This window comes from Falco biarmicus, chromosome 16, assembly GCF_023638135.1.
Source record: "Falco biarmicus isolate bFalBia1 chromosome 16, bFalBia1.pri, whole genome shotgun sequence".
In the NCBI taxonomy this organism is placed as follows: domain Eukaryota; kingdom Metazoa; phylum Chordata; class Aves; order Falconiformes; family Falconidae; genus Falco; species Falco biarmicus.
The window spans coordinates 7,389,642-7,412,697 of NC_079303.1; the positions used below are offsets into that span (position 1 = coordinate 7,389,642).

Consider the following 23,056-nt stretch of genomic DNA (forward strand, 5'->3'; position numbering starts at 1 on the left):
TTGCTGGCTAGGACTTGAATTAAATGAAATAGGAAAACACCATAACGTTTGGCCATCAGCTGAAGTGATCTGAATGTTCGCAAAGATTTTACATAAAGTTGAACTTACTCCACTCTCAAATGGTCCTCAGAATTCGAGCAGAGCGAGCTGAAGTAAGCCTTCCGCCTCCACTTGGAAGGAAAGACACAACGCAACGGAGCACTAAGGCATAGTAATACCTTGGCCAAAATAACACAGATAAAGCAGAAAGAACTGTAGTGCAGAATTCCGTAAGGTCTACCAGCACAGAGCTGTCTATAATGTTTACTCACATAGGCAATGTAGATTTGCAGTTACCAGTTGCGTTAAATGCACCATTCAAAACAAGCTTCTAAAATGTGATACTATAAGGCGCCACCTTTAAGTTCTCCAGAATGCAACTGTGCATAACTTTAAAATGGTTTCATAAATTTATTTTAAACATAACATGAGAAGGTGTTAAAACCGGTGTAATAGCTTCTTAGAATTTGGAGGAAGGGATGAATAGGGAGATATTCAGTACCCTTCACCAGCCCCCACCGCTGTTGTACATCAAGTATGGGTTTTGCAGATCAGTCTATAACACCAGCTTGACGGATCTTTCTCTCTGCACCAAATCCCTGCAAGGAAAACAAAACAAACCTTTAGCTCCAGCATCACACTTCAAAGGGAACCCGTCCGTCCTCTTCCCACCAACATGGAGTTAACATTCCTAATGAACACCCCCCCCCCCCGTCTGTCCTCCAAGTCAGTAACAAAACAGGTTCTGTGGATTGCTCTTTGTAGTCCTAGCTACATCACATATTCCAGATGCTTTACTCCTGCTTATCAAGCAGTGGAAGAACATTATGCAAAAGCCAAGTTTAGGTAAAGTGATTTCATTTGCTGCCTCTGACAGTAAGGAGGTTTGTAAAAGAAAAAACAAACCCAGGTAGGCATTACAGGCTAGAACACAAGCAGCAATTGGTTGCTTCTGTACCACGTGCTCCTCTGAAACCACAGCACACAATACTGACCCAGAGTGCAGCACCCCGACTTTGCACAAAAATCATCTCATCTCACACAGTCACTATGGAACGAGGGTGGACACCATGTTTCAAACTGTTCAGGCTCCCAACAGAGAAAGCAGGAAGCAATATTATGTTATCCAAGTTAAAACACAAACTGCAGTTACTCTGCAAGCTCGCCTCGTATTTTACATACCTTTGAGTTATCCGGTCCCCTAGGCTGACGAAGAACTGTTAGACGAGGAGCACTGGCATCATCCAGATTAATGCTCTTCAAACGATTAACAAGTCTATCAGGACGCGGAGCAGCAACAGCCTTAGCACCTTCACTGTAACAGCCAACCAAAGAGCACTAATGACTTCCCAGAGATGGTGTGAGCTACCTCATTTACAGTCACTTTCCCCATTAATCCATTAACATAATCTGTCTCGTGTGATAGTGGGCCTTCTGGATGATACCACTTACATCTGCCTCAAACCCAGGACTTTAAACGCAGGACTCTGAAACGGCAGTAGCTGAAAACAGAGCTCTCAGAAGGGTATTCTGTAGCAAGCAGAGGTGTTGCATTTGCTTTCATGCACACCTAAGTAGTATTTCCCACATTTCTGTTCCCTTTAACTGCAACAATAAAAGACTTAAAGCTGGCAGTACACAGTATAGCATTAACATCTCTGAAGATGATGAGAATAGAGAATTTTGAGAAAAAAGAATTAAATTTTAGCTTCTGGTTGAAGTGCTATCTCAAGCTTAAGCAAAATCCAAATTGTGCCGTCTTCTTCAAAACATCTAAGTAGTTCAAAAGCAAACCCCCCCCCCCATCCCCGCCACCTGTAAGAAATGGTGTGCCAAAAAGAATAAAGGTGCTTTAACAACATTGGTTTTGTATTTAAAAACTGAAGTTGCTCTTCAGGAACAGCTGGAAGTACTACAGACTACACCCAGAGAGGCCAGCAACTACATAGGAATACCATCAGTTTTCTTATCGTTCATTAATTTCTACTTAGAAGGCTGTATCCAAGTTCCTGCTACAGGGGTGGGGGGGGAGCTTCTTCAGAACAAATTAATAAAAGAACAAGCTATCTGTAATTAAGAAAAACTAAGAGTGCTGCTGCTGCACTGTACAGGACGCTACAAGTGCTGGCAGCTCACAGGTGAGAGGCTCTCACTGAAGCCAGCTGTAATTCAGAGCTGCCATTCTAGGAAAAGCCAGCTCCATTTAGAAGCAGCGCGCACTCTGCTGCTGTGATGCAGACAGCGTGCCAGATCAAATCACTTGAAATTCTGAATCCTCACCAGACACGCCACACATTACAGGCACTGCATTTTCCTGTGCGCTGGTTCAGGATTACGGAGAACTCCACTTCATCCCCAGCCTGTAGTTCCACACCATCCTGAACTTCTTTGACATGGAAGAATAGCTTTTTGCTGTCACCCACTTCATAGTTAATGAAACCAAACTGAAAACCAACACACCACAAGGTTATTTCTTTCTTCTTGATCCAAACAATGCAATGACTTACTCATTACTGCAGTTTAACTACTTCTAGGAAAAAACTCTGAAGTGCCTAACAGAAGTCGAAATACAATTTCTACACTGAACAGAACATTCTGTCTGGGAGCAATGCTTCTGGGTGCCTAGGCACTCCTCCTGGGCCCAGCGTCTATAGAAAAGTTCTGAAAGCTGCCAAAGCCCTTGCAGTTGCATTACACTGAGAAGAGCGCTGTCGCATGTTCTTAAGACCCCACCTTAAAAAGTTACACAGCAGAAACCACTCAATTTTTTCGGTCTGTCGCCAGTGTAAGAAGTTGGTTATTTCCATTACCCTTTACTCATGTATAAGCTGGCAAACCTCATCTAAACCTCTCCCTAAATTATTACAGTGTAGTGCTGCAGAGTAAATATAAAATCAGAAAGCATTCACAACACTTAATTTTCTAATCATTCTGAGAGCAACTAACTAGGGCAATGACCTGCCTTCACATTTCAGGAGGACTACAATTATTGACTGCTTAACGCTGTGAAGAAGCTTCTTTTAGAAGCGAAGTATGCACAGTTTTGTTTCTTTTTTTAAACACTTAAACGTCCTGTTCAGCAGAAACCAGTCAGATCTGTTTCTAGGACATCTCAGAAAAATATCTTCAGAATCAACCACAGCAGGAACTGCTGCCCAGCACTACCAATGTTTCAGCACCAAACCAAGTACCGAGTTCACGTTTAGTAAAGTCATGTTACACAGGCTTTCATAAACCAGTATTTGGGTCACACAAAGCTACTTCCCTAGAACCAGAGTACAAAGCGAACCATTTGTGCCCAGCAACCTTCCTGGATTCAAGTGCCGAGGTAGATTCTCATCTGCTCTACGCCAAGACAAGCAGTGATTTTCTATTAATATGCATCTCATCTTCACAGCAGCAGCCGCTCACCTGATCTTTCACGCATTCCACTGTGGCTCTGCGGAACGGTGTGATGTTAACAGCCATTGTCTGCCCATTTTGACCAAGAACACAGAGCTGAAACTTTACTGTCTCTCCCTTTTGCAGACAGTCACCTTTGTTTGCCATTCCAACAATTCCAAACGGATAGACCTCTCCTTTCATCTCACCTAGTGGAGGAAAAAGTGCAAGACAGAACTGAGAGGATTCCTTTCCTACCTGAGGGCGTTCAAAATCTATTTGCAGCATTACTGTCAGCTGAGTAGTACAAATATAGTCTGTAGTGTGACTATAATACTCAATACCTACTTACAGATTACTGAACTTTTACGCTTCTCATGCACTTGTGAAAGGAATACCTATAATTTAAAAGAAACAAATCTTACCATCCTCCATGACTTCAATCATGCCCTGGTATTCCGTTTGTGTGGGATCTACGCTCCTCAAAGGACGAATTACTTTACCAGAGTAAACAGCTGGATCAGCTTCTTCAGTGATACCATTCACTGAAAAAAAACCAGGATGTTCTAGTCATACTTTATTTTAAATAGAGTTAGTGATGCAGATTGACCAGGAGTCAACAGTTTGCACTGCAAGACACCTAAGGCAGCGCACTCTATCACTCAGTAGAACTGCAACAGCTTTAACACAGTAAGTCATGACAGTTTTTCTAACCAAGGCCAAACTAACATTTCAAACACAGAAGTAGAAGAATACTACTTTCTCTTGCAACTAGAGTCCATGGAACTTGAAAAGCAAATCAAAGTATTTCATGTCTCTTCCACTGCATTCCCATTCCCTGCTCACTTGAACCATTCAATAACCTTTAAGTATGCATTTTTTTTTGCCCCCAAGTCCTTAATAGCCCCTGCATCTATCTGCATTCCTCCTGCAATTTTCCTTCTGTGAGGTACAGCACAACACGCACTTGTGTGGCTACTTCTGCCACTAGGCCTCTCCTTAAAACACTACACCTGAAGAGGACAGAGTACAGTAAAGGTCCAAGAGTTGCTACTGTCTACAGGACTGTTGGTCTGCAGTTGTCTGTTCTCTGGAAACACAGACAACAGCTTTTAGGAAACCAATGATCACCAGATTAAGCACCGTCTTCTTGGTCTGAGCTCCAACTGTAAACACATTATTAACAACCTTTATCCGCCAGCATGTGCTAAGAGCACCGTAAGCAGAAAGTACCAGGTACAGTCTTACCTGCATGTGTTTTGTTCACCTTTTCTGCACTAACTTTGTTTCCTTTGCCTTTTGACAAGCTGTATTCAACAGTGTCTCCAAGTTCCAGGCTATCAATATCACCACAGTATTCACTACAGGAATAGAATTATGTAAAATTTGCCTTCAGTTACGTAACAGTGATGGTCATCCAACATTCATGTAAGTAGATCAGAAACTATTTAACCCGCTCAGCCCTTCACATTTTCAATAAATCCTTATTCAAGGAAGCAAAGTGTTTCAAATATACAGCTGTAGTTCTTGGCCTGGGGTTCAGAGGCATAGAACACCAAGACTTCTGACTAACAGAAAAGCTTGAATCAGTCCAACAGAGATAAATATAACTCGAGACACCCAAGCATGTATATACGTGTGCACATGAAGTCCACATGGGTTTAACAGTCAATGGCAAGAAATCCTCTCCTTGAACAGAACACTTGCCACCCCACCTCCCACCAACACACAAATAATAAAACTGTCATGCACCTGTAGTGGAAAAATATCTCCTTATCATGATTGGCTGTTTCAATAAATCCAAAGTTATCTTTCAGGGCTGCCACGTATCCCAAAAGCCTCTTAGAGCTGTAATTGCGTCCTAGCATTCTGACAGAAACAGCTGTTTGCAGACCAGTTCTCTTCACTTCACAAACACAGAACTCAACCTGTTGAAGAAGTGTGTATCAATACTAGGTAGAAAAAACCAAAACCACATCCACCAAAACCACGACCACCAACAAAACCACCTCAAAACAACTGATTTCAAACCTGTGTCACTGTAATCAACATCTAAGCTCACCATGGAAGTAATTTTCTAGCCACTACTTCCCTAAAAACATCTGTTATGACATTTAGTACATTCCAAAGAGTAGCAGTCACACCAGTGGTATCTGCAAGGCAAGACAGCCCCTAGCACTTAGCTGCTTTTATCCATTAAGATGAGAAACTTTATGTGATTCCCCTCCTTTCACTACACTTAATCACCAGTGGCCCACAGTGAACTCATTTGTTTCAGATATTTAATAAACATTAATCAGTGCCGTCCTAGCATGGCTCCTGAACACAGACAGGTTTTAGGCTGCTCCCCCAGATCTCCAAATTCTTTCTCTTTTCCCACTGTCTCTCGGGCTAATCTGCTTGTACGGTTATGTTATCCCGATTCAACATCCATCTCAAAGTCTCTGTGCTGATTTCCTCTTGATTATTCACAAGTGGAGACCACTGTTTTAATGATAAAAATTCCTTGTTTAAAAAGCATCATTTAGACAGTATGACACTATTTTCCTTTACGTATCGCTAGGTTTTAGGATATTTCTCTTTGTTATACAGAAGATTAAGCCGCTCAAACCTAGGACAGAAGAAAAGAAGTGGGTAACATTACACAGATGCCTTGTCCTTCACTTGTTCGACAGGGAGAACAAATCCAGTAACAAGGCAAAAAGAAGCTCACATCTCACAACACACAGAGAAATATTTCCTAAAGGTACACTAAGGTATATTGCCTTATCTCCTATCTGGGGATTAGCAGATCCTTCCACATCCTTGGCCTGGTAAGGAATGGTCAGTTTTACTCCACAGTCATCATAAACAATTATTCCATCCTCAGCTTCCTAAAGAACAAGACATCAGAATACAGCAATCAGTGTAAGCAAGTGAGTTTACTGCGTATAATTCAAGCACTGCTCATTTAAGCCACAGTGGTCTCACAGTAACTGCTCACTATCTGGTGAAACACACAACAAAGCAATCACCTCTTGAGTAAGAAGCTTTGAATGACACTAAAATACTTTCTTTTAAAGGAAAGAAAGTATTACCACCATTTCCTACTGGTATTTATTGGAAGTTTAAGTATTCTGGCATTGATTTGTCATGCCATTTTAAACAACAGAGGTTCTCCTATAGCCCTAGAAACTTAATTTTAACCAATGCTATCTACACCTTAAGCAGTAGTAGGCATTATCCTCAACATGATCACAAACAATGCTTGTATTATCCTGTTTCACACAAGTTAGTTTTTGCTGACTGCTGCCATTAGCTATTCAATGTAGTACACATTTATACAGGATGAACAGTGCTCCAAAAAGTTGAATTACTGATTTTAAGGAAGCAGCCTCAGTCTCCAAAGCCAGGAACACAGAACAGGAACTTCACAAGTAGAAGAGCAGCGTTACCTTCTCTTTCCCTTTATTTGGGCTAGTGGCTTTGGCTGGAGTGGCTTCTTTGTCTATAGTGCCCACAAAACGGTGATCTGATTGGGTATGGAAAGAAACTGTGCCCTTTGGAAGCTTTTTAATCCTTATAGCATGATTTCTTTGGGCAGATAACATATCCTGAAAAATAAGATCAATCAGATTTTAGACAGTCTGCACATAATTTCTTTTAAAACAAAGATTTTGTAAAAATGTTAATCTCACTCACAGGAACGACAGTAAACTCTACTTCATCAGAAATGTGGAGTTGATTTCCATCCATAATTTCACTGAAGTGAAAGAACATGCGGGCATCCCGGTCTACACATTTAATGAAGCCAAAGCCATCTCTCATTGCTGCAATCACACCCTGAGAAGAGTTAAATGGACAAGTACAGTTTTACTACTAGTATGCAACATCTGTCTGTGGGGTATGTAATAATCTGAACACAAGGCCTGAATGCTACGAAAACACTTCCTGATTAATGCAATATGCTTCCTTGCAAACTGTAGTGCTAACGGCTACGGTCAACATGACATGCAAACAAGTTGTACTTACCTAGTTTCTCAATATAAATTAATCTTTCCCACTTTACTCTTCATAAGAACTTAAGCCATTAACAAGGAGGACTACAGTTCAAGAACCTGACATTACTACTACACCCATTCTTGAAGGGGGTAACTCTACAGATACATGCATCATCTATATAAGTACGTAACATGTACATAAACACACATAAACATACAAGAACCTATATAAACAGGAAATAAAAGCAGTGGTTGGAGGGAATTTTAAGAGAAAAACCGTAAGATTTCCAGACACAAATGAGGGAATTAAAAAGCTTTCTTACAAACAAGTTTGTTAAAACAAGACTATCATACCCATGGGTGTATACTATGGTATTAAGCATAGTAACATTAAGCATGTTACATGGTATTTTAGTGGCCTTCCTGGTAACCACTAGAAACGGAATACTGAATGATGAACAGAATACACTGTGCCCTATCAAGTGTAAAATTAAATAAAGGGGGAAAAAAATAAATCCATTTCTCACCCTGACTTCTGTTAAGAAAAATGGAGGGGGCAGGGGGAAAGAGGCTCCATAAAGTTGCTGAAAGAGTTCATCACAATTTAGGAAGAACTAGTACTAGATCATGCCAGAGGCATTGAGGAAGATAGAATTCATTAACATACTCATTTCAGCCCAGTTACTACAGAGCCTTTGGCAAGTCTCAGGGAAGGTTTATAGGATTTGAATGACAATGCAAAGATACTTTCCACCTTTACGACCATTCCTCTCTAATATAGCTTTCACAAGCTCAGGAAAATCAGCTAACCTTTCTAGAAGCAGCCAGCACTTGTCACGTCAATGACAGCTCAGTTCAGGCAGGCAAATATATTTAGCCAGAGTAGAAATACAAGAAGTCTATAGGATAGAATGCCAAAAATTGAGAGGCTAAAGTCAAATTTCTGTGGTTTTCTCAAAGCACAGGGTCCCTAGTAATTCACAGCATACTGAGATGTGATAGCACTGTAACTGGATTCCAATTGAAAAATAAGGCACTTACAGCCTAGCTGGAACAGAACCAATATTCCAAATTACAGGAGTGAAAGATACTCTGTAATACTGATTAGCACGTCCATCTTAAAGTCCCTGTAATCCACAAAGAGTTTTCTGTATGTGATAGAATGCAGCTCTTTACCATCTTTCTGCTGGACCCTCAGAGACAGGCCAGAAAGCATGAGACCCAAAAGCTGCACACAGCACCTCCTCTGATTCTTAAGACTTTTCATTACCTGACCCAGAGTAGCCCCAGGCTCTTCCAGTTTTCCCAAGAAACATGAGTAGTTACCCGTTTAGACTCAAATGTGAATTTTTAAACCAATAGTTCGAGGCTGCATTACTTCTCTGCCTGCTGTAAGCAGCTAGCAATCCCCTCCAAGAGGGCCAGCTAAGGTCTAGTTTTCTAATATGATTTAATTTACTCAGTAATTCAGTTCTTAATTCTTTTAAAGGAAAGATGCACAGCATTAACTCTGATTTTTATATCATTTAAGCACTTTGTTAAAAGTGTACAGCTGAGGACTGGATTTTGGAAGAGGCAATGGAAGACACTAGGGACTTTCACATTAAGTTATTGTTTAAGACAAACCCCCCATGTTTTACTTTCAATTTCCCCTAAGGAATTAAAAACTTCAGAAGATTGATACTTGCCATTTCCCTAGTTTCATTAGTAAACTGGAAAGTATTGGGCAGAACCTCAATATTGGTGGCTCGTTCCAGTTTGTCACGTCTGTCTGTTGAAATATTGAATCGAACGTGGTCACTTTCCAGCAAGGTCACCTTGGATTTTGTATCTTTGTCTCCAAATGGAAGTTCTTTCGGAATCACAAAGTCAACTTTGATGCGGCCAGGTAATGGATCACTCTAGTAGACAGAAACCCCAACAGAAAAATGTTAGTTCACCTACAAGACTCCGCGTAACCAGACAGAATAGTTGGCAGAACTACTACTGCTAACAGAAGTGTGGATGACACCAGATGCCTGCTGGACTCAGACCACTATGCTTCACTTCTACCACTCCTAATCTGCAATTTATTGCCCAAATAATATTACAGCCAAATCCAAGGTGGTTTTTGTTGTTGTTGGTTGGTTGAAGGGTTTTTTTTAAGCACTAAGAACTAAGTTTATAACCATATTTACAGCACCACATCTGAAAGTCAGCATCTTCCCTATTAAGTGTCCAAAACACACAGAAACACCCCCCCCCCCCAAATCTTCCTGAAACAACACAGGTTCACCTAAAACCTTAAGGGAAGTGCTCATGTACACTCTTTCCTCAAAGCCAAACACTGAATGTCAAGTTACCTCTCTGTCAGCCTCATTAACTGTCAATGCTCAGAGCAATCCGTAATCAGGCCTATTCCAGCAAATACCTTCTCCCCTTTTCCCTATGCTTTTGCTTTAAAGATAAATCCTAAACCCACAAAATTCAATAGGAAGTATTTGAAACACTAAAGAAAACACATACTCCCCAACGTACCAGTACCCTAATTCTTGCTCTTTACAACCTTTAGAAAAATTGCATACTGTGACTGCTATCAATGGTTGTTACAGGTTAAGTCCAAGCTTATTCCTTTTACTCTGACAGGATGCTTATGTGGCGGACTGTAATAGGGAAAGGGCAACCTTCGTACTGCTTGACTGGAATTCAATACAATCAATACAACATTTCACATAAACTTCAGTAAATACTGAAATTTACCTGGTTTTTGCTGGGTACTTTTGGAATTACTTTGGTTACGGTTCCTTCAAAATGTTCAATGCTGATATCTTCAAAAATGACAGTTCCTTGAGGCAGCAGTCTAACATCTGTTGCAACTTCTTTACCCTAAAGGTACAACATTAGTCAAACACCCATAGAGAAGAGGTGAAGTAACAGACATTTTCCAATGAACCTCCTCCCCCCTTCTTTTTACAAGTTATCTGAGAAAACAGACAGCTGTCCAGTTATGCCCTAGGATCTTGTCTTCAGTTTTTAATGAATTTCGTCTTACGTTTCTGTCTTTGATTGTAAACTCCACATCATCACCAGGCTGTAAGGCTTCTAGGTCACCTTTAAATTCACTATAGTGAAAGAATATTTCCTTCACGACATCACCCCTCTCAATAAATCCAAAGGCTTCCTAAGAACAGAATAAAGTGTTTAATAAATTGCCCATTCTCTTAACATACCAAGACAAAATTTTACAGGTTCTATCAAACACAACAAAAGACACTGACATACCAGTATAGCAGACTTATGAGTGCACAGTTTAACAGACTACCAGAAGAAACATACAAACAGAAAAAAATGGGATTTCCTTTGTTAAGGAAAGAAGTAGTATCAAAGATCAGCTGTTTAAACAGTTTCACCCTGTTTACACCCACAGCTACAAACTATTAATACCTCTTAAAGACCTAAATATATTATTTATAACTTCTCAGAACAGCATTTCATTTTCAAATGAAACTTTAAAACTAAATTATCACTTACTTTCATGGCACAGACTACTCCTTGACAGCGGGCTTGTTTCTTTTTTAATAGCATAATGTTACGAGCACTTACAGCACCAGTACTAGAGGGGAAAAAAGAAAACAGCAAACTTGAAACAACTCAAAACTGCAGCAAAACTTAAGATTGATTTTCACAGCATCATCTCAGTTCTTGGAACAGGCATGAATTCTGCCTGACTACAAAAACAAAGTATGAAGTCAGAAAAGCAACACCAACTTACTGTTTATTTGTATCAATTACAAAGTTTATTTTATCTCCTGTTTCCAGCTGTACATTTCCTTCAACATCCTCTGGGGTGTAAGTCAGGTAAAATACTTCCTGTAAATTAACATTGACTAATATTACTCTATTTGCAGAATAGTTGCTTCAAAGAAACATTAACACCATTTTGTTTAAGAACAGTTATCTTCTACCAAAAAAATTTAGTGTGAAAACTGAGAATGGTCAAACATGACATGCATTCTTTTTTCCACTGTGCTGTTTTGATGAGTCTGTAACAAGCAACTTAAGTTGAAAGGTTTTATATGTGGCCATCTTTAAATGTCAATTTCTAAACATTAAAAGTTCAAGTCAAGGATACATGAACATTACAAAACCCAGCTCCATTAAGTTTTAGAAAAGAACAACTATTTCCCTCTATATAAAGTTCTCCATGCATATAAGCAAGCAAGCTGTCAAATTAATATTTCTGTTTGTAGTAATTACCAAAGCATGCTTTTTTTGTGCCATGAACTTGGTAGTGTCAACTGTTTACATTAAGTTGCATCAATTTTTTTGTTTTTGCTCATGGACCACAATGATGGATTAGTGAAGAGTTCAAGTAAAACACATAAGCTTTACCCCATTACGTTCGTAGCATACGCTCCCTGTAGGACTCTGACCCGGGGCAGCTGGAGATTTACTCTCTAAATTGTGAGGAACAGCGCACACAACCTACCAGTCAAAAAAAAAATAAAAATTCCATTGCTAGTAATTTCAGGAGCAGCATTGTTCAATACAAAATGAATTTCAGTATCCTCTACCACACACTCATCTAGTGTAACTCAACCCGGAATGTCATGCTGCAAAATTTCAGTCTTACAGAATACCTGTTGACTCTTTAAGAACTGCCTAGAGCCAAGCTAGAGCTCAAACTGAACCTTTGAATTTTTACCAGAACAACAGAAATACATTTCAGTGTAACTGTATATTGTATGTAGTTAATATGCATGCTAAATCAATCTAGGCTTCTGTACTGCAGTAAAGAATGGAAACTATGCCTTATGGAAAATGGGCACTAACTTGTCCATTTATTCGTTCTTCAGGTAGTATTTCTGGTTTTATCTTCACCAATTTAATAGCAATGGGTTTTCCAGTTCGGCGATCAGAAGACACTTCGAACTCCACATCGTCTATAAGACAATCAAACATGATAATGGCATCACAGAGTTTTGTCTGGGTTTTTATGTTTTGGTTTTTTACAATCACTACATGGTTACATTTGATAATTCACGGCTTGTCACCAAACACAACGAAGTAAAACTCAGGTGCTTTTGTTACCAAGGAAGGACACTCTATTTGAAAGTATTTCTCTGGTTATTCTACTTACTCACTCCCGTTGCTAATGAACTATTCTATTGTAATGGTTTGTCCCTCAATAGTTCCCTCCACCTGCCCCTCTCACTATACAGCGAACTTCACACTGAAATTCAGACAACACAACACATGCCATTAAAACAGTTTAGAAACTTCACTGCCATATTAATTAGCAGCGTGAAGTAGCTGCCTCCCCATTCTTAAAAAAAGCCCTGGCCATCTTCAAACTAATTCTAAAAAAAGAAATACTAGGCATGTGAGGTAAATTCTTCCACAGTTTAAGCACTTGCTTCCACCTCAGTTATATAAGTTTGACCTAACACCAGACCTATTCCAGAATGGCCACAACTGTATTGATAAAGCTGCACAAAGTTTAAGTGCTGTAAAAGTCTCTCATTAGGAGTGGCAGATTATTCAGGTGTCTCTTGTAGCCCACCAGAACACCATGCATCTGTTCATGCCATATGATAAAAGCATGTTCTATGGCAAGTGAAAGAAACTGGTCTTCACTCACCCTAGAAGCTCTGAAAGTTGCCTAATTACCTCCTACTTTAAGCTCCTGTAAGTTGCCATTATACTGTGAACAGTGGAAGAACAGTCTAGCTTGCCGTTCTGAACACTGAATGAATCCGTAAGAGGTCAGCAGTTTTTCTATAACCCCAGTCTCACGCAGCGCTGCCGAAGTACCATTGGGGTACCCGTTGTGTCCATTGTTGTGGAGCAGGTTTGGATCAAAGCTCATCTGTTTAAAAGAAGTGGGGGAAAGACAAAAACACTAATTAAAGTAAGTTCTGTTTTTCCATACCCACGTAACAGCATAACAGAAAGGAGAGCTTGTGGAAGGTATTGTGACAAGCAAATTTAACCATTTTTAAAATAGAGAAGGAACGTCAAAATATACAAAGCTTTTGTAAACCAATAATGCTTAAAATTTAGACAGGCAACACACTTATAACACAGGCCAGAAATAAAGCTTGCACAGACCAAAACTAACTTCTGACTTTCTTATGTATTATACCTCAAAGTACTCTCACATTCACTATTTCACACCAGGGCCTGAAAGTACCTGCTCTTCCAAATTAAACAGGTAATTCAGAAAACACAACTATTATGAACCAACAGAAGCAGGTTCACATCCCTGCAAAGTTTGCCCCCAGTTTGTCTGTTCAGATTTTCATACTAAAAAAAACCCAGTTTAAAGTATTTAAACATTTTTACGGTTATGGAATTTATACCCAGAATTATAACTTAAACTAACGCTTCTGTGGCATAGGAGCCCAAGTGCTAGACAGACTGAAAAAATTTGAAAACAGCATTAAACTAAAAAAGTTAAAGCTGTAATGAACTGTTAACTTATAGCCATGAATATCTGGGGGGGGGGAGCAGCAGTCTTTCTCTTTCCAGGGCACAGACTCAACCTTGAAATACTCAAGTCTCTTCCATTTACAGGTTAGCAATTAAATCAGTTGAAACTGATTTAAACCTCACTAAACACTGTAATTCAAGAAAGGTTACTGAAGCAACCCTTCCCCCTCCCCAAACAGTCAACATGCATCTTAAAACACAGTATTAGGAGGGTTTTATTTGCTGTAGTTTCCAGAGTATTTATTTTTGAAACACAATGAGACTATCTGTTCTCTGCTTTCTTCTTGCATCAAGCAGAAGGAATTCAAAATTAGTCAGCAATATGTTTAGTGGAGATAAAAGACAGCCGAGCAACCTGTAAAATGTTCATGCTTCTTACTCTAGTACAGAGATTGAGTTACTGAACGTATTAAAAAGGTATAGTTACAACACGTCTTACTATGCTGTCTGGAAATCAGTTTAAAAGTGATCAGAGGGCACTGAAAATCACCTGCCATGAAGTTTCTGGGCAGAAATCTTTATTTCAAGTGAGACCAACATTAAAAAAATAAATTGGTAAGAACTGCAAGAAGTAAGGACTGACAAAGAGTTCTGACCTCCAAGAGAAAAAGGAAAACATCAGTCCTCACATCATTGTACTCTGCAACTTCTCAATGCTAGTTAGCCTTCAACCATTAATCCCAAATGGTTCCAAAAAAAGATGCTGGTACTGGTTAATGGTGAAACTTATAAGCATAACCCATGCTGGTGTATTTTTCCTGGAACATTTCCACCTTCATGTTATGGCTTACATATTTAGACTTTAATGCAAAAAGGATGTTGTACCAGAACCTAAGGGGTATTTTCACTGGTTTCATTTTGCAGGAAGAAGCAATGTTTTGATGTAAGAATTTCTAAAAGTTTCAAGAAAAAAACCCCAAAACTGATACTTCATAATTGCTTGGGAAAAGACCAGATGCTTCATATTTGCAAAAAACTGTTGATACTAAGAAGGTTAAGTAGTGAAGAGGACATTCACTAGGTAACCAAACCTATGGCATCCTGTGCTACTGAAACATGTTGACATTGCTGCCCTGACCTAAGGATCTCTGGTACAGGGGAGTACCCTTTTGTTTAAGACCCGCATGTGATATGATTGATACAATTAAAAAAAGGAATGACACAGTTTCTCTAATATGCACTGCTTATTTTCTTGGTTTACACCTCTTCATTTTCCATTTTTAAAATGAGTAACTGTAGTATGGCCAACTATTGCACAAAATCTCCAAGCCTCAATGGGAAAACGCACCAGAGGCAAAGGTGTGCACATATACACCCCTGATGCAGAAACAGCTACAAAAGCTCGATGTTCTGTTACGCTATATTAAGAGAACTACTAAAAGCCTAATTTAGAGTCTCTTTCAGTGCTGTGCTTCTTCCCACACACTAAAAACTCTTGCAAGGAAGGGACTACCTTACTACCCAGCTTCCCCTCTCATACTTTAAAGGGAGGGCTAAAGAAGTTGAACCAAGGAGTTAGTTTTTAAGTTTGTTAGATTATGTTATTAGTAAATTCACATAACTTGACAGAGGTCTCAGTATAATTATCAGAGTACAAATATTTAATTAGGATATTGATTTGGATTTAATCTTAGCTCCATCAAATTAGCATTTGTCCAAACCTGTGAGTCCCAAGTCTGGTTATGTACGATGCTATACAGCAGTTCTTGTGTGTGAGCAGATTAAGCTGAAGAGAATGGGAAAACCTAACTCTCTAGGAACATCTGAGCTGCCTCACTCATTGTATTCACTAGTAATTCTCCACAACTTACGAGTTTTCCTTTGTCAAGAGCAAACTAAAGGTGAGAGCAAACTCACCTGAAGATCCCCATTTACAATAAATAGAAGTTACAGATGACAACTATCTCCCTGCACTGCACCCTGCAGGCAACTTTCAGAGGACCTGCAACCTACAACCAACTTAATCTGTAATTGTTTTAAACCTTTATTCCTTTTCTAGTTTACCTAATGCAATATACAACAATTTTGCTACAGCTTAAGAAATGTGTCTGTTCAGGCATGTCTGATGCTGTCAAAAACTTGGGGAGAATAAAAATATTCTATTTTCACAGAAAACCATAATACCAGTGCAAGAAAACATTACAATGTGGCAGTTTACAAATATCAAGTAACTACTACGTGAATAGCTGTTCACAGCCAAGTTAGGTAAGAATTTTATTGCTGCCATATTCAGATTGATAGCCTCCCTACTGTCCCAGAATTAAGTAATAAACTTCATTGTATAAGGTCTTATAGAACAAGAGAAATAAACAGAAAAATGCAGTACTGTCTGTACTGTGGCATGATAACCCACAGTATAACAGACAAGCAGTTACTCAATCCCTTGATTTCAATCAATACTGCCCTCTTATTCCACATTACAAACCCTCAAGTTATCAGGATATCACAGGTTTGTAGAGTAGCTGGCATAAATCAATACTCTTACATGTTCAAGCAAGTCATAAAATACTAACATAGTAGAAAACACTGATTCAGAGAGCATGACCCCTGCCAGAAATCCCTAGAAAACCCTAGTCCATCCTCCTCCTCCTGAAAGGCTTGCCAAGGACAGACAAAGGCAGCCATGTCTTTGTCTAGGTGAGTCTTGAAAACCTCCAATGGCAGAAGTTCCACCACCTTCCTGGGTTAACTGCTGCAGTGCTGTGCTACTCTCCTAGGAAAGATGTCTTCCCCTCATGCCCAGCCTAAACTGCTCAAGGGACAAAAGCCACAGCAGTTGCATCTTTTTTATGCAGTGGATTATCTCTAAAGGGCACATTTTTTCAGAGCATCTGACAAAAAAGCGCCATACAAAGCTGTTAAGAGTTACAGACTAGTTCCTGCCAGCATCGCTCCAATATATGAACCCTCATCTTTTGAGGAAGGCAACCCCTGGGGCATTCCATACACAAGAAGATACTCTTGTGGGATGGCAACACTGAAGTGTTTGATTTTAAGCCATCCTAGAGCTGGAAATAGTTTTCAGAAACAAATTGGTCCTGCAAGTAGACAGGCTGGGGGAAGGGAAAATGATACATTATTATACCTTTTCCCAGGAGAATAATAGGCAAGACTATTAACCCACTGTGAAAGCTCAAGTGAGTGTGACAAATGCTTTCTGTGAGTCATTTACAAAATGGCCACTTCACATCTCTGATACAAGTACACAAACACACATACGCACCCCTGCCACAGATGTTAAGTAATAGACTAAAGGTGTATCAGATACAGAAAATGACAAAAGTCTACCTAAAAATCAAGTTCGGAATAGCCTATCTCAGGGTTAGAAAACAATACAACTGTCACCCCTTGCTCAGAGACTACCATTGCATAACTTTTGGACAGTTTGATTTTAAAAGGAGTATTACTAGTACAGCACAAAGGACTCATCATCAATCGTCTAAAGCCTGACTTCAGTTCACAGATAAGACTCCTCAGGGTGGCACTAAAATTTGCTGTAGGGAGAAAGATACATTATAGTATATGCAGTCTTTCCAGATATTTGCCATACTCCTACACCTGTTCAAACATAATGTTGTAACAGAGCGTAACAAAAATCAAACATAATGCCCGTTTATACATATCACCCGGAGTACTATCATAAAACTGTTCTTTAAGAATCTTCTACTAATAGGCTATAACCTATTAATGCACAAACAAGACTTGCTCATACTTGCAATATAGCAGTTATATACTGGCCCATGATGACTACCTGGCAGTAGTGTCCACTACCAATGGTTCACTCTCAACAGCTGAATTAACACAGCTAACCTGTCAGTTTACAAGAATAAGAACTATAAGCCCCACCAATACATGTACTCAGAGGAAGCAAAAAAACCCCCAAACTGTGCAGTCAGATTTAAAGAAGACTAAAGAGGTTATTTTAAAATTAAAAAAGGGTGAAACCACAACATTACTGTTAGTAGAAGAGTGAAACATTAACAATCAGCTCCCTAGGGTTATTCAGTATTGTTAAACAGAACATCTTGCATGTACTGTTAATTCATCATACTGCTACTAAACCAACATAACAGAAAAAACTGCAAAAAAAATTCCAACAACTTAACAAAACCCACACACTTCTGTTGGCAATTTGTCTCCTATTAAGTTTAGAAATACATATATAACTTTTTATATAAACACATACACCAACCTCGCAGTGATATTCAAATATTGCACTTTCAGTAGTATTAGCCGATTCTTCTGTTTCAGCACAAGTTACTAAGAATGAAGACTGCTATTATTAAAAAAAAAAAAAAAGAGAGAGAGAAAAAAAGAGAGAAAAAGAAAAAAGACAGCACGAAAATGTGATCTATCAAGCTAATAGAGAATACAAGTGCTGCTGCCCTGGGCAGTTTCAATACAGCACTGGAGAAAACAAAGACTACTAGCAGCGTTGGGACGTGCTCTTTTGAAGCTGTTGAGTAGGCACAAACTTCTTGTTTCAGATCAAGCCTTGTATCTTCAGTGTACGTTTCCTCTTCTTTGGTCTTGAGTTGTTGTTACGATGTGATATATTCTTTTCCTGATCTGAACTTGAAGCAGCAGTTTCAGGTGGTAAATTCTGTTCTGTTCCACTTCATACTGGAGAAAGGAAAAAATAGCACACTAAATATCACTTTAAAAGAAATTATACATCAGTCTTAGGTATTCCTACCAACAGGTGAATTTCCTCTACCTTAATACTGTAGGTTTGATCCATGCTAGGAAAGACTTTACCGATTATTTGGCATGCCCATTTTCAGTTTTGTTTTCCAAGAAACATTACCTCCAGTCAGTGATACAGTGCTCCCAATTTTAAACTCTTCAGACAGTAAAGGCATTTCAGGAAACATCCCAGTCTGTACGATTAAAACAGCAACTTCGTTTTGATGAATAGCAGCATCATTTAACCAAGTCTTAGTCCTCCTATCACTAACTTTATATGGCTGTCATCTCATAATTTAATTACCAAGTGCTTGCACAGGCCTTCACAGTGGCAATAGGGTGTATGTGTGTAGCGAAATTAGAATTTCCTGATGATTTTTGTTTCAAAAGTCAGTACTTGAAGCAGCTTTAACTTTGGATTAAAATAAACTTATTAATTATATGTACAGATGCTGTATGCCTGTTCTACACAGACCATATGCACTCTGGCATTGCATGTAAACAACTGCAGAGCCATTCTCCAGACTTAAAACAGTGTTTGCAAAATGCTGCTTACATATAGGTAATATTTGTGTAGATAACATAACAGAGAAGTCTCTCTGCAACAGTAACTAGATAGTAATCCCCTCCTAAAGTTTAACAGTACCACTTGGCACTTTCCTGAGAAAGTGGTTTAGACAAACTGCCACCAACTACATAAAACTAAAACCTTACAGAAACAAGAGCTTTTTTCAAAAATAAATAAAATTAAGTTTTGAATTGAGTTTGTTGCTTACTCAGTAGATATAGAGAAGAAGGGGGGGGACAACAGATTTTCGTGGACAGAAGCTGCTAAGTAGTAACACAGCTATGAATCTACAGATAAACTAGCACATTATGCAGTAATCTAAAGCTATAATGCATCAGAGCACAACTCTTCCCCAAGTTGTTCCACAAGTCCCACACCAGATGAGAAAAAATATGGACCAAGCCTGTTTCTACACTGTAGCAGGAAAATTAATTTCTCAATTTACATTGAGCTTTGAATTCCCTTTAGCGAACTTGAAAGAGTCAACCTAAGTGACTGAAACAAAAGTGCAAAGACATTTAACTCTCATCATAGTGAAAATGTTGACTGCAGTCAGCTATTACAAGTAAGAATTCTAAACTCCAAGAGCACACAATGGCTGTATGCAAACTCATCACCCAGTTTTCACAGAAGTTTGTACTGCAATGACCTCTCGTCCAGATGAAGCATCTTACTTTAGTCACCACTTTGAAAAAAACTTTCAGCTGAAATAAATTTTCTTGTGAGACCCTTACACACACATGAATGAGACTAAAGATGAAACTGGATGAGGGACAGTACAAACCAGTAATCTGCTATGAAAGGTTTGCAGTGAAAGATTCAATTACAAAAAATAAAATTAAAAAAATTTCAGAAGACACAAAGCTACTGCAAAAATAACAGGATCACTAGACTTTTCAGATAACCTCCATATTAGATTCAGGGCATCATTACCACAGTCTCTTTCACGGTAGTGTTATTTTTTGGATGGCATTTCAGATCTCAAATGAGCATTCCCCAAACCAAGTGCAGGAGAAATGAAGCAAACATATACTGTATCACAGGAACTGCACAGAGACACTCAATATCTTCTTATTTGTGTACTTCTCATCTAATTAGACCAGTATTATTAGAGCACTACCGCAGCTGTAACTTCTATCATATCACATTTCATGTTTTTCTGGGCACGCAATATATTAAATTTTCATAAAATAATCAAAACACCTCTTCTACCCAACCGTGACTAAAGCTAATTTTGTCAGCTAAAGAAATAAGGCATTAGCTTTTCCCTTAAAAATTAGCTCCATTTGATAAGAAGATTGGCTTACTACACTTATTAAAACAATGGGGTTGTCAAATAAGCAGAAGTCAAGTTAAAAAGAAAATCTCACACTGTGTGTCTGCCTCAAATTCTTTACTTTTAATTCAGCTACTATAAATACTCCTCCAAACAGTAAACACCCTAAGCAGCTGCCCAGCCTCCAAGTCACACTGGGTTCTGCATTTGTGTGTTTACAGCTGAAAGGATTAATGCAAAGACAGGGGAGAGCTGTGCAAGTCCTGCTCTTGAAGTCCCTCAGGTGCAGGTTTTGCCCAATGACAGCAAGCTGTCCACAGCTAGGAACCACCCGTACAGCCCAGCAGCAGAACCTGCCAGGTTACAAATGCTGTTTTGATTCCCATTTTCTCCACAAAAAGAGCCAAGTGCAAGAACACGCATTTCACTTGATCAGAAAATGTGCTTCTAGGAATAGCCATTTCTCACATGGCTAAGACTAAATTTAATAAAGATACAACTTGTTATTTTCAGTACGCATGCACAACACGGTTTTAAATACTCGAGGTAAAGCTACTCTGGGTCTTTTCAGACTCATCGGGAAGGCAGCACCGAACATCAGCGCTCACGCACCCTGACCTGACCGATCTGCCACAGCTACAATATCAGCTGCCAACGTTCCCTGGGGCACTTGTAAGTTAAAAAATATGTATCTGGGGGCAAAAAAAAGTTAAAGAACTCCCAAGGACATCTGTAAAGGCATGTACAGACACAGAATCAATCAAAAAAATAAACGTAAGCAGAGAAATCTGTTTTCTTTCAAGGGGCCTGGCGCTGGGGGGCCGCCCTGCGCCCGTCACTAACGCGAGCAGCGGAAAAGCGGCTCCCGACGGGCAGGGACCCACCGCAGGCCAGCGGGAGGCTCCTGCAGCACGGCCGGCCCCGAGCGCGGCACTGCCGCGGCCCTGTTCACTGCGCTGCTGCAAGATGGAGGCCGCGGAAACCAGTCGCGAGCCCCGCCGAGGGGCGGTGCCAGGAGCCCCAGCCCGCAGCGCGCCGAGCGGGGGCTGCCGCGCGCGGGAGGCGGCCAGCACGCTGGGCCGCGGCCTACGCTATGACAGCGCAAAGGCCGGAAAGGGGGCGCGCCAGGCGCCGCTGCCGCCCGTCCCAAGCGAAAGGCAGGCCCGGCGGAGGGAGTGGCCGCCGCGCCGCCCTCCCCGCACACAAAGGGGGGCGATGGCGGCCGCTCCCCCACACACAAAGGGCTGGGGGCCCAGGCCCTGCGTCGGGCGGGGCTGCGCGCGCGGCATGCCGGGAGCCGCGGTCCGCCACCGCTCTTTCCCGGCGGCCGTGCAGGCCCGGCCCCAGCGGCCCCAGCGGCCCGGCCCCGCCCGGGGCCTGCCGGGGCCCGTAGTCCCCCCCCCGGCACCGCCCCTGTCTGCTCTGCGCCTCTCGGCATGCAGGCCCCGACAGGCCCCGCAGCCGGCTGCGCCGCGCGGCACGTCGGGAGAGCGAGTCCCGGCGCCGCGATAGCCCCGCCCCCGCGGCCGGGCGGCACTGCGGCCCCCAAGAGCCCCGGCGGCAGGGCGGCTGCCCGCGGCACGCCGGGAGGCGTAGTGCGCCCGCCGCTGCGGCCCAGCAGCCCGCGCCCGCCGCAACTCCATCCCCGGGCGCCGCGGCCCACCAGGCGGGCGGCCGCCCCCCACGCGGCCGCGGGGAGGTCCCGGGCGCCTCCGCGCCGCTAAGATAGGCGATAAACGGTTTACGGACACAGAGGTGCCCTCGGCCTCCCCCGCCAGCTCTGGGCGGCCCCGGTATCCCTTCGCTTGCGCGGGCGCCGCCTGGGCAGCGGCGGGAGTCGCCAGCGCCCGCCGCGAGTCGTACTTACCCCAACAGCTCAGCGCCCCCGCTCCAGCGCCGCCATGAGCAGCACGGCACAGCACGTAGGAATAAATCCCGGCCTCTCGCGAGAGCGCCGGGCGGAGCCGCGCCTGCGCTGGGCGGAGCCAGCGCCTGTTCACTGCGCGTGCGCGGCGGCGCGCCCCGCTCCGCCGCCGCCCTGCAGTCGGGGCGAGAGCGCGGGCAGCCCCGTCCCTCGGCCGCCCCGGGGAGCGCGGGCAGACCCGCTCTTTAGCCACGCCAGGCGGGGGGAGCGGCGGGCAGCGCCCCGCTGACTCAGTTTGTCACCGAGGGAGACGCTTTGTGTCTAGATTCAGATACAAGCGGAGGAAATCACCAGTCCTGAGGCCCGAATCGATTTTTCAGCGTGAGCAGACCAAGTTCTGCGAATGCCCCGGATCGGATACAATCATACGTTTAGTCACAGATTCCATACTTACAGATCCAGAATAGGACAGCAGCAAATAGCACATGTTTAAACTTCCCCTGCTAATTAGGGCCCACCACTAATTAATAATGAACTCAGTCAAAGCAACAGCTATTTGGTTTCCCATTTTTTCCAGGCTGCACAGCAATGAGCCAATTAGGGGACGTTAACCCTCACTACAATAATGATGGAAAAAAATGCGTCATCACAGGCCTTTCAGATGATGTTAAAAGAGATAAAATGCAAGATTTATGGTCATTGTATTGTTTCATTCAGGTAGGGTAAAAACTAAATGGGGTGCAAAAGGCTCAGGTACATGTAGAACCAATGGAATTACCCCCAGGATGCAC

The 23,056-nt window shown here is 41.6% G+C and overlaps 1 protein-coding gene across 1 annotated transcript; it reads right to left on the reverse strand.

Annotated features, from left to right (window-relative positions):
- Positions 1–426: 426 nt before the first annotated feature.
- CSDE1 (cold shock domain containing E1) lies at positions 427–22,413 on the reverse strand. The gene is made up of 20 exons (XM_056361620.1): positions 22,269–22,413; positions 18,064–18,494; positions 13,050–13,248; positions 12,213–12,322; positions 11,772–11,864; positions 11,152–11,249; positions 10,911–10,992; positions 10,432–10,560; positions 10,140–10,265; positions 9,089–9,301; positions 7,102–7,242; positions 6,855–7,013; positions 6,186–6,293; positions 5,173–5,348; positions 4,669–4,781; positions 3,846–3,965; positions 3,451–3,629; positions 2,320–2,483; positions 1,222–1,354; positions 427–638 (listed from the first exon to the last, which is right to left on the reverse strand). The coding sequence occupies exons 3-20, from the start codon at positions 13,246–13,248 to the stop codon at positions 591–593; spliced, it is 2,391 nt and encodes a 796-aa protein (XP_056217595.1). The 5' UTR covers positions 18,064–18,494; positions 22,269–22,413; the 3' UTR covers positions 427–590.
- Between the last annotated feature and the right edge of the window lie 643 nt (positions 22,414–23,056).